General features: G+C 43.0%; 1 protein-coding gene across 8 annotated transcripts in view; it reads right to left on the reverse strand.

Annotated features, from left to right (window-relative positions):
* usp19 (ubiquitin specific peptidase 19) overlaps positions 1-17,513 on the reverse strand; it is a 173,697-nt gene that overhangs the window by 107,643 nt on the left and 48,541 nt on the right. For all 8 annotated transcript variants that reach the window (XR_006314249.1, XM_043707548.1, XM_043707547.1 and 5 more), the window contains 2 exons: positions 8,676-8,804; positions 6,653-6,789 (listed from right to left, as the gene is read on the reverse strand). Coding sequence is in view for 7 of the 8 variants with exons in the window: in XM_043707548.1 (XP_043563483.1) it covers positions 6,653-6,789; positions 8,676-8,804 (266 nt within the window). In the remaining variant the exon portion in view is untranslated. The remainder of the gene's footprint in view (positions 1-6,652; positions 6,790-8,675; positions 8,805-17,513) is intronic.

Below are 17,513 nucleotides of genomic sequence, written 5' to 3' on the forward strand. Positions count from 1 at the left end.
TCCTGGCTGTAAGTTTGATTAAAAACTTTAAACTTCTTCCAGTTCTGACGAAAAGTTATTGATCAGAAATGCTTTTCTCCCTTTGGCTGCTACTTGAACCTGCGTGCGCCTGCAACACGTTCTGTTTTCACTACAAGAGGGATTTGAAGGATCACGTAGAAGTCGACTGTACCACCCAGAACAGTGTGAAAAAAACATGATAATACTTGGTAACATACAGTATCAGAGTTAATATGGGTTGTGTGTTAAGTCATTAAACTGTCCAGTCGCAGTGAGAGAATCACTGCACCACCCAGCTCCAATGTGCAGAAGGACGCGGTACCAAGACCATTAATAAATAATTTTGGTAACAGAGTTTCAATTTCTTTTGTTTCAAAATGCCATGAGAGCAGAACTGGAGGCTGGCCAGTTAGATTCTACTCAGACAAGTGGTAATGATTAGTATTTTTGAACTGGTGCCCAGAGCATGACATGGATGTAGCCAAATACTTTATAACCAAGTGTTAATTTGCCACAGATTACTGAAACATGTTTCTAAACTTGTATTAATTGTTTTTTTTCCAACCTTTCTACAATTTAATATTCAAATCAAATGTCATTCCAGCTGCTTGTATTCGAAATAAAACTATAGAGATTAATGGGCTTCCAGAAGATAACTCAAGTCCTCCTCCACTGCATAAACAAATGCCAATAAAGTTTCTCTTTTGCTTCAAAGTTTTTCTCCAGATTCCAATTAACAACGTCCACTCAGACCTAAATTGCTATGCAATCCTGATTGTACTTTTAATTTCTAACTTCAGTCCCTGCATTGGAATTTTTCTTTTAAGCTCCTTCCTCGCACTCTATTTAACCAAATTTAAACCTATTTCAGAGTGACCAGATCATGTCTAGATTTCACCTTTGTTAAATTTGTGCACCAAAACATTCCTTTCCTGCAGGTTAGAAGACATCAGCCTTAATTTAGCGATCTCTGAATCAGAGGTCGTAGGGTCAAATCCCACTCCCAAGTTTGACTTCCATTATCCAGGTTGACAAGAGCCAAGACATAGGAGTGTACTACGTGGTTAGAGGTGCCAAACAAGGGCCCTGTCATTCACAGGTTAATGAGAGAGATCCCATGGCACTACCTAAAGGGGAGCAAGGAAGTTCTTCTTCTGCTAGCTACTATTTATCAACCAACATCTGCAAAACAGATTGCGTGCTCATTTTTCCCATGTAGGTTGTGGGACCTTGCTGTATGGAAATTGATTACTGTAATTCTTACATAAAATGCAGACTACACTTGAAAAAGACTTCTGAGGCATTCAGATGCGATGTTCAGTCATAGAACATAGAAGAATACAGCGCAGTACAGGCCCTTCGGCCCTCGATGTTGCGCCGATCCAAGCCCACCTAACCTACACTAGCCCACTATCCTCCATATACCTATCCAATGCCCGCTTAAATGCCCATGATGAGGGAGAGTCCACCACTTCTACTGGCAGGGCATTCCATGAACTTACAACTCGCTGAGTAAAGAACCTACCCCTAACATCTGTCCTATACCTACCCCCCCTTAATTTAAAGCTATGCCCCCTTGTAATAGCTGACTCCATATGTGGAAAAAGATTCTCACTGTCGACCCTATCTAAAACCCTAATCATCTTATACACCTCTATCAAGTCACCCCAAACCTTCTTTTCTCCAATGAAAACAACCCCAAGTGCCTCAGCCTTTCCTCATACGATCTTCCTACCATACCAGGCAACATCCTGGTAAACCTCCTCTGCACCCGTTCCAGTGCCTCCACATCCTTCCTATAGTATGGCAACCAAAACTGCACACAATACTCCAGATGAGGCTGCACCAGAGTCTTATAAAACTGCAACATGACCTCAGTACTCCGGAACTCAATTCCTCTACCAATAAAAGCCAGTACGCCATATGCCTCCTTCACCGCACTATTTACCTGGGTGGCAACTTTCAGAGATCTGTGTACATGGACACCAAGATCCCTCTGCTCATCCACACTACCAAGTATCCGACCACCCTGTCTAACCCCCTAATCATCTTGTACACCTCAATCAAGTCGCCCCTAAACCTTCTTTTCTCTAGTGAAAACGGCCCCAAGTGCCTCAGTCTTTCCTCATACGATTTTTCTTCCATACCAGGCAACATCCTGGTAAACCTCCTCTGCACCCGTTCCAGTGCCTCCACATCCTTCCTATAGTATGGCGACCAAAACTGCACACAATATTCCAGATGCTGCCGCACCAGAGTTTTATACAACTGCATCATGACCTCAGGACTCCGGAACTCAATTCCTCTTCCAATAAAAGCCAGTACGCCATATGCCTTCCTCACCGCACTATTTACCTGGGTGGCAACTTTCAGAGATCTGTGTACATGGACACCAAGATCCCTCTGCTCATCCACACTACCAAGTATCCGACCATTAGCCCAGTACGCCATCTTTTTGTTATTCTTCCCAAAGTGAATCACCTCACATTTAGCTACATTGAATTCCATTTGCCACCTTTCTGCCCAGCTCTGCAGCTTCTCTATATCCTGCTGTAACCTGCTACATCCTTCCTCACTGTCAACAACTCGTCCGACTTTCGTATCATCCGCAAACTTGTTCACCCAACCTTCTAACCCCTCCTCCAGTTCATTTATAAAAATGACAAACAGCAATGGTCCCAAAACAGATCCTTGCGGAACACCGCTAGTGACGGCACTCCAAGATGAACCTTTGCCATCAACTACTACCCTCTGTCTTCTTCCAGCCAGCCAACTCCTAATCCAAACCTCCAACTCACCCTCAATGCCATACCTCTGTATTTTTTGCAGTAGTCTACCATGGGGAACCTTATCAAACGCCTTACTAAAATCCATATACACCACATCTACTGCTTTCCCCTCGTCCACCTCCTTAGTCACCTTCTCAAAGAATTCAATAAGGTTTGTGAGATAATGTCATACAGCCTGGAAAGGGACCCTTCGGTCCAACCTATCCATGCTAACCAGACATCCCAACCTGACCTGGTTCCATTTGTCAGCATTTGACCCATATTCCTCTAAACCCTACTTATTCATGTACCCATACCTTTTAAATGTTTTAGCTGTACTAATACCCCCATTTCCTCTGACGGCTCACTCCATACATGGACCATTCTCTGCATGAAAACGTGGGCGGCACGGTGGCACAGTGGTTAGCACTGCTGCCTCACAAGGTCAGGTGAATTGGCCATGCTAAATTGCCCGTAGTGTTAGGTAAGGGGTAGATGTAGGGATATGGGTGGGTTGCGCTTCGGCGGGGCAGTGTGGACTTGTTGGGCCGAAGGGCCTGTTTCCACACTGTAAGTAATCTAATCTAACCCCTCAGGTCCTTTTTTAATCTCTCCTGTCTCACCTGACACCCCACCCTAGGAAAAAGACTTCGACTATTCACCTTAACTACTGTCATGATCTTATAAACCTCTATAAGGCCATCTCTCAGCCTCTGACACTCAGGGAAAAAAGCCTCAGCCTACTCAGCCTCTCCCTATAACTCAAACCTTCCAGTCTCGGGCAATATGCTTGTACAGGGTATATCCTTTGAGCACCCTCTCAAGTTTAACAACAACCTTCTGATATAAGGATGACCAGAACTGTACACAGTATTCTATAAGTGGTTTCGCCAATGTCCTGTACAGCCAGAACACAACATCCTAAACCCTATACTCAAGTGTTCTGACCAATGAAGGCAAGCGTACCAAACACCATCTTCACTATCCTGTTGACTCTACTTTCAAGGAACTATGCACTCCCAGGGCTTGACCATTAACTGTACAAGTCGAGAGTGTGGTGCTGGAAAAGCACAGCAGGTCAGGCAGCATCCAAGCAGCAGGAAGATCAATGTTTTGGGCAAAAGCCCTTCATCAGGAATGAGGCTTGTGAGCCAAGGGGGTGGAGAGATAAATTGGTGGTGGTGGTGGTGGTGGTGTGGGGTGAGGCTGGGGTGAAGGTAGCTGAGAGTGCAATAGGTAGATGGAGGTGAGGGTAACGGTGATGGGTCGGAGAGAAGTGAAGTGTAGAGCGGATAGGTGGGAAGGAAGATGAACAGGTAGGACAGGTCATGAGGGCGGTTATGAGGAACATCTTTACTCCTCTTTAGGTAGTGCCATGAAATGTCTCTAATTAACCTGTGAATTACAGGGCTCCGGTTTGGCACCTCTGACCACGGATGTAGGTTTGCTTGCTGAGCTGCAAGGTTCATTTCCAGATATTTAGTTACCCTATTTCCTGCTTTCTATTTATATGTTTGGGTTTCTTTGGGTTGGCGATGCCATTTCCTGTGATGAAGTCACTTCCGGTTCCTTTTTCTCAGGGGATGGTGGATGGGGTCTAACTCGATGTGTTTGTAGATAGATTTCCAGTTGGAATGCCATGCTTCTAGGAATTCTCGTGCGTGTCTTTGTTTGGCTTATCCTAGGATGGATGTGTTGTCCCAGTCGAAGTGGTGTCCTTCCTCATCCATCTGTGAGGATACTAGTGAGAGAGGGTCATGTCTTTTTGTGGCTAGTTGGCGTTCATGTATCCTGGTGGCTACTTTTCTGCCTGTTTGTCCAATGTAGTGTTTGTTACAGTCCTTACGTGGTATTTTGTAAATGACATTAGTTTTGCTCGTTGTCTGAATAGGGTCTTTCAAGTTCATTAGCTGCTGTTTCAGTGTGTTGGTGGGTTTGTGGGCTACCATGGTGCCAAGGGGTCTGAGTAGTCTGACAGTCATTGCTGAGATGTCTTTGATGCAGGGAAGAGTGGCTAGGCTTTCTGGACATGTTTTGTCTGCTTGTTTGGGTTTGTTGCTGAGAAATCGGCGGACCTAGAAGCATGGCATTCCAACTGGAATTCTCAGCATTGCTTTGCCTCAGGCCCACTGAAGATGTTATCTAGTAGGGTAATGAAATGTCTGGAAATGAACCTTGCAGCTCAGCGAGCAAACCTATATCCAAAATCTCAATCTGAGTACAAATCTTCTCAAAACTCACTAACCTCTGACCATGTAGTACTCTTACATGGGATAATGTGGGGCAATGAGGAAACTGGTGAAATCCACATTGATCCCATGTGGTTGGAGGGTCCCAAGGCAGAATATGAGGGCGTTCTTCCTTCGGGCGTGAGGTGGTTAAGGTTTGGCAATAGAGGCAGCCCAGGACCTGCACGTCTTTGGCAGAGGGGGAGGGGGAGTTGAAGTGTTCGACCATGGTGGGGTTGGTTGGTGCAGGTGTCCCAAAGATGTTCTTTGAAGCATTCTGCAAGTAGGTGTCTGGTCTCCCCAATGTAGAGGAGACCACATCGGGAGTAACAGATACAGCAAATGACGTGTGGAAGTGCAGATAAAACTTTGACGGATGTGGAAGGCTCCTTTGAAGCCTTGGATGGAGGGGAGGGGGGAGGTGTGGGTGCAGGTTTTGCAATTCCTGCGGTGGCAGAGGAAGGTGCTGGGAGGGAAGGATGAGTTGGTGGGGGACATGGACATGACAAGAGAGTCGCAGAGGTAATGAACTTTAAGGAATGCAGATTGGGGTGGGGAGGGAAATATATCTCTGGTGGTGGGGTGCATTGTAGGTGGTGGAAATTGTGGAGGAAATGCCTCCTCTTCCAGCTTGTGACCCTCCAACCATACAGGATCAATGTGGATGTCACCAGTTTCCTCATTTCCCTCCCCATATTTTATCCCAGATCCAACCTTCCAAATTGGCCCCTCCCTCCCTCATGACCTGTCCTACTTGTCCATCTTCCTTTCCACCTACCCGCTCCATCCTCCTTTCCGACCTATCACCATTACTCCCACCTCCATCGATCTATTGCACTCTCAGCCACCTTCCCCCACAAGCCCCACTCTCCTCCCATTTATCTCTCCACCACTCATTCGCAATGAAGGGCTTTTGCCTGTAACGTCGATTCCCCTGTTCCTTGGATACTGCCTGACTGGCAATGCTTTTCCAGTACCACTTTCTTGACTCTGATCTCCAGCATCTGCACTCTTCACTTTCTCCATTAACTGTGCAAGTCCAGCCCTAATTTGCCTTACCAAAAGGTAAGACCCTTTACATTTATCTAAATTAAACTCCATCCGCCACTCCTCGACCCATTCGCCAGTCTGATCAAGGTTCCATTGCACTCTGAGGTAACCTTCTTCACTGTCTACTACACCAACTCTTTTGGTGTCATCTGCAAATTTAGTAATCAAACCTTCTATATTCACATCCAAATCATTTATATAAAACAACAAAAAGTAGTGGACCCAGCACAAGATCTTGTGGTGCATTGCTGGTCACAGTCAGAAAAGCATTGATCTAGCACCACCTCCTTTCTCCTATCTTCAAACTAATTTTATATCCAATTGGCTAGCTCCCCAGATTCTAGGTCGTCTTTGAAAGTCAGTCTTCCTACTTTCCAGTCAATATGCATCCAGTCATTCAGTCAGTTCTTCCTTCTCAAGACCTTGATATTTCTTTGCAACCGCAGCCTCCCCTTTGTCCTCTAAGCATTAAGCTTTTAAAATCAGAGTGTAATGCCACCTAATCAATGCACTCTGATATGATTTATTTTAACTCTTTAACCCAAGCTGATGTCAGCCTTTTAAGTTAGGGATATCAGCTGTAAAACACTTTGGTGATCACTGTACCATGAGGGATGACCATGTGTGCAGAGGAATCTTCTTTGGCATGATAAGCTGGAGGAAGTTGCCCTTCTCCTTGTATTGCAGTTTGCTGCATGAACTCTCAATCTCTTCATGGAAGTGACAACTCCACTGGCGTCCATCTACAACATGGGAAACAAAATTGAACTTTAAAAAAAAAAGATGCAGAATAGAAGAGTACAGGTATCCCCACAAGTTTATATACCTGACTATAATAAAATATAAAATCAAATTACATTCACAAAGAGAATTTTAAATTTATAATGGATACCAAATTACATCTGAGCATCCTACTTGGATGGTATTTTGTCCTCCTTACTCCCATTACCCCAAGGTTATAATCGGCCCCGTTCCATCTTAATGTCAAAGGAGATTACCTCGTCATTATAAAGTGTTAGTGTGTAAACCTCAGGATATTTCTTGACCACCACAATTAAGTACTGCAATTTACAATGAATTAAGCATGACATGTTTTGGAGTCTCTGGATACAATTTATTATGTGTAAAATCATAATAGCCATTGCTTTAGATCAAATACATATTCCTCTCACACAATGATGAAATTCTATCACCAAAGCATTAAAATTTAAGAAATTAAATCTGGTCGCCTCAATATAGGAAGGAAGTAGATATTTCAGAAAGGGTAGAGTGGAGATTTACCAGGATGCTGCCTGGATTGGAGGGCTTGTCTCATGAAGAAAGGTTGAGTGAGCTCAAGCTTTTCATGCTGGAGGGGAGGAGGAAGAGAGGTGACTTGATAGAGGTGTACAAGGTAATGAGAGACATAGATAGAAGAGATAGCCAGAAACTTTTCCCCAGGGCAGAAATGGCTGTCAAGAGGGGTCATAATTTCAGGGTGATTGAAGGAAGGTATAGGGGAGATGTCAAGCAGTAGGTTCTTTACACAGAATGTGGTGGGTGCGTGGAATACATTGCCAGTGGTGGTCGTAGAGTCAGAGACATTAGGGACTTTAAATGACTGCTGGACAAGCACATGGACGGCAGTAAATTGAGGGGTGTGTAGGTTAGGTTGACCTTAGGTTAAGATAAATGCTCAGCATAACATAGTGGGCTGAAGGGCCTGTACTGTTCTATGTTCTAAATGTAAAAGAGAGAGTATAACATATGCAGTCACCACAAACTTTAATCATAATTCAAAATACTAGGTGGCTAATGAACATGTATAATAAAATGCAAGATGACAAAGATGGTAACAGGATCACACTGCAGTATGTCAAATAGTACAAGATCTGAATTTTTGCCAAATGCTGTATTATTGTCAATTCAAAAACTTTGTTCAGTCATGTTGTGGAATGGCACAGCATCATATATTCCAAACTCTAATGACCAATACTGTTTTTATAAACGGTCAAGGGGTTGGCTGAAAATTTGTAGTATCTTTCTAGTTGGTAGCAACTGGATAAAGGAAAAGAAGAACTTGAAGACAAGAGTGAACTAGTTCAATTGTATAGGGAGAACAAGCCCACTGATTGAATCCCACATTGAGCAGTTTGGGGAGGATTTTGGGGAATGAAAACAATGAAGAATTACTAAAAGAAATCACTCAGTCACAAAATGAATGGTTTATTAATAGCCATAGCTCAGAGGGAAGTTAGCAGTAGTCAGAGAATCTGTATTAGCCCCATGAAAATACAAGTCTGTTCCTACAGCCAACAGCAGCACTGTTGCTATGCAACATGATAAGCTTATAGGAAGACAAATTTAACTGAATAGTGAAAGCACAGGAAACAAGAGGATCCATACCACAGCAGTTTTCTCAGCTAAAAAAAAAGAACATGAGAATAGAGGCCAGGGCCTGGGTGTATACAGCTAGATACAGAATTAAACCGGTGACAGATACACATGAAGGACCAATAAAGAAGCTACAGAAGGTAAGGCACCAGATGAGTTTGGCCTCATACAGACACATCCTGGACACTGCTCCTCTCCGTACAAGATCAATTACAATCAGCGACAACTTCTTTGCCATAAAATTGGCTGTTCTCACCTGGCAGTGTAACCACACAGCCTGTGTCTGTGAAAGCTGCATCAACTTCATCAACTTGCAGGTTCCCCTCTCCTGGCTTCAGCTTCACTATGACCTCATCTGCATTCTGTTTCCAGTCTATGAACAGCTCTGAAGGAAGAAGCACAGTTCCAGAGTTAATGTGACATACCAATAGATCTGGAAACAAGAGTTTGAGATTGTTGAAAAAATTTTCATTGACTATTACTTTGAAAATGGACACTTTAATGGATACTAGCAACTGAATGTTATTGGAGTATGTTTAAAACAACAGTATGACTATTTGTCAGGCTTACCTTTATATTTTATAATAATCTTATGGGAAACAAGCTGTTGAGTCTGCTTAAAGAAACGGCTAAACCCTCCACATTAGTATGATTCTGAACTAGAACTACTTAAAACAAAATCTGAATCAAATCCAGCAACGTCACAAGAGAAGATGCTTCACAAATTCACACTGAGCTTCAAAATGGACGATTTGGAGCAAATTGTAAAAACTAAATCTGGAGTTCAACAGATAAATTAGCCAGTTACATTGAAATGGAGATTATTTGTGTGCAAGACGGAAACTACAAACGGGTAAACATTTCTAAACTAATAACTTCAAATAGAGCAAAGCAGAAAGTGCAAATTGTTTGTTGGCAAACTCCAAAATGATAACTGGAGTCAGTTTGTCTGCGAACACAAGCCAATTATTTGATCTGGATGAAGGAGCTTGTTGCTCGAAGATCAAATTGTTAGTGCTCTGAACAAAAGCGGTATTTTATAAAGAGGAATGCAATCCTAGACTAGCCTGAACTGCTAGCATAGGAGAATAGTGTGACGCTGTTGAAGGATTCATTGACCGATCAGCAGCCTGGCACTGTTGGTACTCTCATGTCTTCATGCTCTTCTCTGGTGAAGATGAGTGAAGTGTGAAACACATGATCCTGCTGTATATTAAATCTAGAATTGTGAACTAAAGTTCAATTTTTTACATGCTAGGACTAACTGGAGTGAAGCTCATTCCAGGACCTCCTGAATCAAATGAAACAAAAAGTGCTCGAAATACTAGTGTAGTATTTTATGCTCTTATTTCAGATTTCCAGCATCGACAGTACTGTCCTTTAGATTCACAATGTGGAAACATTGCCGTTAAGGCAAACATTTATGCTGTTAAAGAGTTGAAAGTAAGCAAGTTTACAGAGGAGCTTCCTGTAATTTAAATAGATGAATCAAAGAAGTTTTCAATAATATCAAGGGGCAAGGTTTGGCTTCAACAGCCAAAAAAAAACGAGAGAGACCAGAGTGATCAACCAATATGAGAGACAGTTCCTCCAGTCTCTCATTTTTGCAATTAGTATTGTCTACCATGTGAGCTGCCAAGCAGTATCAATGCAAGTTCATTGAAGGTGGAGTTAAAAACATTAAAGACCACAATGATGTTGAACAGGCAGGAGATTTCACCAAAGAACAAAACCTGTGCAGGTACGATGGGTCAAATGGACACCTTCTGCACCACAATAATTCTGTGCTTCTGTGATTATGTTTTAATCCTTATGAACTTTGTTATGGACCAGGCCAGACTCTCCACCCCCCCCACCCCCAAAAACATTCCAAGAAAGCAGCCCGAACCCTAACTTTGCTGGTTGTTTTAAGCAGGAGGGATACAGTGGGCCCAACCATTTAGTTTTAATCAAAACAAAATTTATTTGCAAGATTGCCAAATGAAATACAAACAAAAGAGAACAGAATATAGAATAACGTAACTATCCAAAAACCCAACAGATGATCCCAACTTAATGATACTGTTCCAAAACTTGCAACAATCCACATAAACATCCCTTGGCAAAAAGGTAAAATCAAATGCAGAGCCTTACAAGAGAGATGTCAGAGAGAGGGAGGGTCAGAAAGGAACTGCATCTTTGGGTCCAGCAGCTTCACAACTGATGGCTTACTAAAACCAAACCAAACCAGAGTAGGTTGAGCTGGGAGAACTGGCCACTCCCCTTTCATTGTACAAGTGTTTATTTTGAAACATGAAAACCTTTTGCCTGAGGCACTATCTTAACTATAATCAAATTGGCCTTAAAACACTTTAAACCTCGACTCCCCGGAGTCTCTGGATTTATTACCCCTCTGAAAAATACCTAAGGATAATATAACCTTTTTAAAGAAGGAGCATCATCACAATTCTGAAACTCACAGATAGAAACATTAAGTCTGATTTTTTGGATGCTGCCTGATGTGCTGGAAATTTCCAGCATTTTCATCATTTGTATGGATTAATTACAATATATTTCTTTCTGCTTCAGTCTTTTACTTACAAGATGCATTCAAGCATTACCTTTAGGCATAGAACCTTATTTGAATAATGGCACATAGTGCCTAGTAGGATAGATAGAGAGTGAGAGCGCTAAAGTGCAGGGAAAAGAGAGAGAGAGAGAGAGAGAGACACGGGAGGGAAGAGAGACTTGCACAGTTACTGCCTTTTCTATTTGAATTCATGTATTTCTGGACATTGGAGTGCGTCTGGGAAAATTAACAAAGTGAAATTTACAACTGATCTTGGAGGAATCTGTTTGGGAAAGGTCACAGCACAGAAACAGATGAATCGATAGTTTTAAGTGTGACCTTACAGCAAGTCTGCAGTAGTGAGTAGAGTGGGTTCTTTCTTGATTATGTTTTATTGAGATATGTCTCTTGATTAAACTTAAAAATATAAACCATAAGTATTAAGTTAGCATGGACAGTGTTTTGTGGAGGAATAAGACTGTCCTATGTTCTGCAGATTGGAAGAAACAAAGTGGTCCTTAATAGAGTGATATGCTCCTCTTATCAGATGTGGAGTTTAGGGAGAGTTTGTGTTACTGAGGATTATATCTGCAATAACTACCAATGGTTGCGAATCCTGTCATATCGAATGGATCGGTTGGAGAGACAGTTAGAGGCAATGAAGAATTTACTAGAGCAAGGGGATGTGATGGAGGTGTCAATGGGGAAGCACTTTGGGGCCAGCGACCACAATTCTATTAGATTCAAAATAATGATGGAAAAGGATAGACCAGATCTAAAAGATTAGATTACTTAGTGTGGAAACAGGCCCTTCGGCCCAACAAGTCCACACCGACCCTCCAAAGAGCAACCCACCCAGAACCATTCCCCTACATTTACCCCTTCACCTAACACTACGGGCAACTAAGCACAGCCAATTCACCTAACCTGCACATCTTTTCGGACTGTGGGAGGAAACCGGTGCACCCGTAGGAAACCCACGCAGACATGGGGATAATGTGCAAACTCCACACAGACAGTTGCCCGAGGCGGGAATTGAACCTGGGTCTCTGGCGCTGAGAGACAGCAGTGCTAGCCACTGTGCCGCCCCTAAAAGTTGAAGTTCTAAATTGGAGGAAGGCCAATTTTGACAGTATTAGGCAAAAAACTTTCAAAAGCTGATTGGGGGCAGATGTTCTCAGGTAAAGGAACACCTGGAAAATGGGAAGCCTTCAGAACGGAGATGATGAGAGTCCAGAGACAGTATATTCCTGTTAGGGTGAAAGGAAAGGCTGGTAGGTAGAAGGAATGGCGGATGACTAGGGAAATTGAGGGTTTGGTTAAGAAAAAGGAAACTATGTAAGGCATAGACAGGATAGATCGAGTGAATCCTTAGAAGAGTGTAAAGGCAGTAGGCGTATACTTAAGAGGGAAATCAGGAGGGCAAAAAGGGGACATGAGATAGCTTTGGCAAATAGAGTTAAGGAGAATCCAAAGAATCTTTACAAATATATTAAGGGTAACTAGGGAGAGAATAGGGCCCCTCAAAGATCAGCAAGGTGACCTTTGTGTGGAGCCGCAGGAGATGGGGGAGATACTAAATGTGTATTTTACATCAGTGTTTACTGTGGAAAAGGACATGGAATATACAGAATGTAGGGAAATAGATGCTGACATCTTGAAAAATGTCCACATTACAGAAGAGGAAGTGCTGAATGTCTTGAAACACATAAAATTGGATAAATCCCCAGGACCTGATCAGGTGTACCTTAGAACTCTATGGGAAGCTAGGGAAGTGATTGCCAGGCCTTGTTCAGAGATAATTGTATCATCGATAGTCACAGGTGAGGTGTCGGAAGACTGGAGGTTGACTAATGTGGTGCCACTGTTTAAGAAGGGTGGTAAGGACAACCCAGGCAACTATAGACCGGTGAGCCTGATGTCAGCTGTGGGCAAGGTGTTGGAGGGAATGCTGAGGGACAGGATGTACATGTATTTGGAAAGGCAAGGACTGATTAGAGATAGTCAACATGGCTTTGTGCGTGGGAAATCATGTCTCACAAACTTGATTGAGTTTTTTGAAGAAGCAACAAAGAGGATTGATGAGGGCAGAGCGGTGATCTATATGGACTTCAGTATGGCATTCGACAAGGTACCCCATTGGGAGACTGGTTAACAAGGTTAGGTCTCACGGAATATAGGGAGAACTAGCCATTTGGATACAGAACTGGCTCAAAGGTAGAAGACAGAGGGTGGTGGTGGAGGGTTGTTTTTCAGACTGGAGGCATGTGACCAATGGAGTGCCACAAGGATTGGTGCTGGGTCCACTACCTTTCGTCATTTATATGATTTCAACGTGAACATAGAAGGTATAATTAGTAAGTTTGCAGATGACACCAAATTGGAGGTGTAGTGGACAGCGAAGAAGGTGACCTCAGAGTACAACAGGATCTTGACCAGATGGCCAATGGGCTGAGAAGTGGCAAATGGAGTTTAATTCAGATAAATGCAAGGTGCTGCATTTTGGGAAAACAAATCTTAGAAGGATCTATATACTTAATGGTAAGGTCCTGTGGAGTGTTGCTGAACAAAGAGACCTTGGAGTGCATGTTCATAGCTCCTTGAAAGTGGAGCCGCAGGTAGATAGGATAGTGAAGGAGGCGTTTGGTATGCTTTCTTTTATTGGTCAGAGTAATGAGTACAGGAGTTGGGAGGTCATATTGCGGCTGTACAGGACATTGGTTAGGCCACTGTTGGAATTGCAATTCTGGTCTCCTTCCTATCGGAAAGGGTTCAGAAAAGATTTACAAGGATGTTGCCAGGGTTGGAGGATCTGAGCTACAGGGAGAGGTGAACAGGCTGGGGCTGTTTTCCCTGGAGCGTCAGAGGCTGAGGGGTGACCTTATAGAGGTTTACAAAATCATGGGGGACATGGATAGGATAAATAGACAAAGTCTCTTCCCTGGGGTGGGGTAGTCCAGAACTAGAGGGCATAGGTTTCAGGTGAGAGGGGCAACATATAAAAAAGACCTAAGGGGCAACTTTTTCCACACAGAGGGTGGTATGTGTATGGAATGAGCTGTCAGAGAAAGTGGTGGAGGCTGGTACAATTGCAACATTGAAAAGACATCTGGATGGGTATATGAATAAGAAGGGTTTGGAGGGATATGGGCCGGGTGCTGGCAGGTGGGACTGAAGGGTCTGTTTCCGTGCTGTACATCTCTACTACTCTAATTGCATTCATGCAGCAGCTGGATAGTTTTCCAATGCAATAAAAGGATTGAGGGATAGGATCAGGAGGTCAAGTCAAACTATTTAAAAAAAGGGCTAGCTCACTTTGCCCAAGAGAATTTTAGTGGCCTCCAAAATCTAAGAAATTTGTTTGTAAAAGGATACAGTAAATGACTGGCTTCCAGAAACAGCAACAAAGCTGACTCCAGGTTCTTTCATAGGTTAGCAGTGTCTACCTTATATTTAAGAAGGTAACCTGCCCACTTAAGTACTTTAATTTGATGAGTTACATGAACAGCAACACAAAATGAGATGGAAGGATAATTACACTCAAAAACTGCAGATGCTGTAAATCAGAAACAAAAATAGAAATTGCTCGAAAACCTCAGCAGGTCTAGCAGCATCTGGAGAGAAATTGGAGTTAATGTTTCCCTTCTTCAGAGCTCAACACCTTTTGATTGTTGAAATTTTATCAGGCCGCCTCCATGTCTATTAAAAAGTACATAATATGAACCTCCTGGATCAATTTCAAATATTTTGTGTAGCTATTCTTCTTTCACTCCCAACTCCCCCCATCCCCACTGTACCTTCCCTTGCAACTGCTGAAGGTTTAACACCTGCCCATTTATCTCCTCCCTCTTCAGTATCCAAGGGACCAAACACACCTTCCAGCTGAAGCTAAACTTTACCTGCACTGCCCACAATCTATTCTACTGCATTTGCTGCTCATACTGTGGTCCTCTCTACACTGGGGAAAGTGTAGTCTGGGTGAATGCTTCGCAAAACATCTAAGCTCTGCCCACAAAAACTACCTGAGCATTCCAGTTGCCTGCCACTTTAACACTCCACCCCATTCCTGGGTCAACATCTCCTGTAGTCTCAGGCTTGCTGCAATGACGAGTTGGACTGAAGGGTCTGTTTCCCTCCAGAACAGCACCTCATTTTCCACTTGGGGACCCTATAACCCTCTGGACTCAATATTGATTTTAATAATTTTAGGGCCTGAACTACCCATGTCCTAGCCCCCTACCCCACACATCAGGCCCTAATTCACAAAGCCTGCCAACACCACCTAGAGATGGAGGTGTCAACATGTCCAATATTAATGCTTCTTCAGGGTCCTGATGAAGGGTTAATGCCCAAAACACTGGCTTCTCCATCTCCTGATGCTGCCTGGCTTGCTGTGTTCTTCCAGCTTCCTGTTTGTCTACTGTGGATTCTAGCATCTGCAGTTTTTTTGTCTCATTACATACTACCTATTGATGGTCACTAACAGTCTCCATTCACCCTTGTAGCCAGATCATTATCACCTACTTTGTCTGTCCAACTGTCCTTTCCTCTCTTTGGTCTCTATCCCCACCTATTGCTTACTCCTTAACCCCCTCACCCTATCATGTGCATATAACTTGATATTTTCCTAGCTACCATCAGTTGTGGAAGGGGGTAACTGCACACAAAAAGCTAACTAATTTTTTTCCTCAGATGCTGCAAAACTTGCTGAACTTCTCCAGCAACTTCTGTCTTTGCTTCTGATTTACACTATCTGTAGATCTTTTGGTTTTTATTTACTATACAAATGGAGCCAGTTTATGCATGGCTTGCAAATTCCCAGTTCCAGAAACCAACAACAGTTTTGGAATCAAACAGAACCAATTGCCAGTTCCTGCATAAAGAGAGGCTGAGTTCCTTTATAAGAAAACTGGAGTCAAACATTGTCCGAACTAGACAAAGGAAGACCTGAAGGTTTACAATGAAGCTGTTCAATCTTACTAACAACACTGGAGGGATCGGAAGGAATCAAGAACAAAGAAAATAGCATTTATATCACAAATTTGGAGTACTGTTCACAGTTGCACCTTGAATACATATTGACATTGGCAATACCAGAATATTAACAGGGCGCAGAGTCAGATTTAAGATTAAACTGGGCTTTATGATTACAGCTTAAGGTAAAACTGGATAAGTCAGATTCCAGAGGAAAACACGGTATAAGGAAAAAGGTAAATGAGCTTGTGGCGCAGGTTGAAATTAGCAGGTATGACGTGGTGGGCCAAGATTACAGTGGTGCTGGAAAAGCACAGCAGGTCAGACAGCATCCGAGGAGCAGGAAAATAGATGTTTTGAGCAGGGTTCCTTCATCAGGAGACATGGCATCATGGAGACATGGCTGCAAGGGGATTAGGATTGGGAGCTGAACATTCAAGGATATACATCCTACCAAAAAGATAGGCAGGTGGGCAGAGGGGGTAGGGTTGCCTTATTAGTAAGAAATGAAACTAAATCAATTGTAAGAAACAAAGTAGGGTCAGATGGTATAGAATCGGAGAACTACACAAGATTTATAAAAAAAACATAGTTGGAGTTATGTACAAGCCTCCAAATAGAATTCAGGAGCTGGGGCACAAGATATGTAGGAAAGGCAAAGTTACAGTGATCACAGCGCATTTCAATATGCACGTGGACAGGGATTATCAGGTTGGTAGTGGATTGCAATGAAAGGAATTTGTGGAATGTCTACTAGATGGCGTTTTGGAGCAGCTTGTGGTGGAGCTCACTAGGGAACAGGCAATACTGGTTTTAGTGTTGTGCAATGAGGCAGACTTGATAAGAATGTTTAAGGTGATGGGACCCTTAGGAGGTAGTGATCATAATATGATTGAATTTACTCTGCAATTTGAAAGGGTGAAGATAGAATCAGAGGCAACTGTTTTTGGTTGATAAATGCAACTACAAAAGCATTTACATAAATGATTTGGATGCGAGCATAAGAGGTACAGTTAGTAAGTTTGCAGATGACACCAAAATTGGAGGTGTAGTGGACAGCGAAGAGGGTTACTTCAGATTACAAAAAGATCTTGACCAGCTGGGCCAATGGGCTGAGAAGTGGCAGATGGAGTTTAATTCAGATAAATGCGAGGTACTGCATTTTGGGAAAGCAAATCTTACCATTAAGTGTATAAGTCCTGATAAGATCCTAGGGAGTGTTGCTGAACAAAGAGACCTTGGAGTGCAGGTTCATAGCTCCTGGAAAGTGGAGTCACAGGCAGATAGGATAGTGAAAGCGGCTTTTGGTATGCTTTCCTTTATTGGTCAGAGTATTGAGTACAAGAGTTGGGAGGTCATGTTGCGGCTGTACAGGACATTGGTTAGGCCACTGTTGGAATATTGCGTGCAATTCTGGTCTCCTTCCTATCAGAAAGATGTTGTGAAACTTGAAAGGGTTCAGAAAAGATTTACAAGGATGTTGCCAGGGTTGGAGGATTTGAGCTACAGGGAGAGGCTGGGGCTGTTTTCCCTAGGGGGTTCGGAGGCTGAGTGGGACCTTATAGAGGTTTA

This window comes from Chiloscyllium plagiosum, chromosome 18 (assembly GCF_004010195.1).
Source record: "Chiloscyllium plagiosum isolate BGI_BamShark_2017 chromosome 18, ASM401019v2, whole genome shotgun sequence".
Classification (NCBI taxonomy): domain Eukaryota; kingdom Metazoa; phylum Chordata; class Chondrichthyes; order Orectolobiformes; family Hemiscylliidae; genus Chiloscyllium; species Chiloscyllium plagiosum.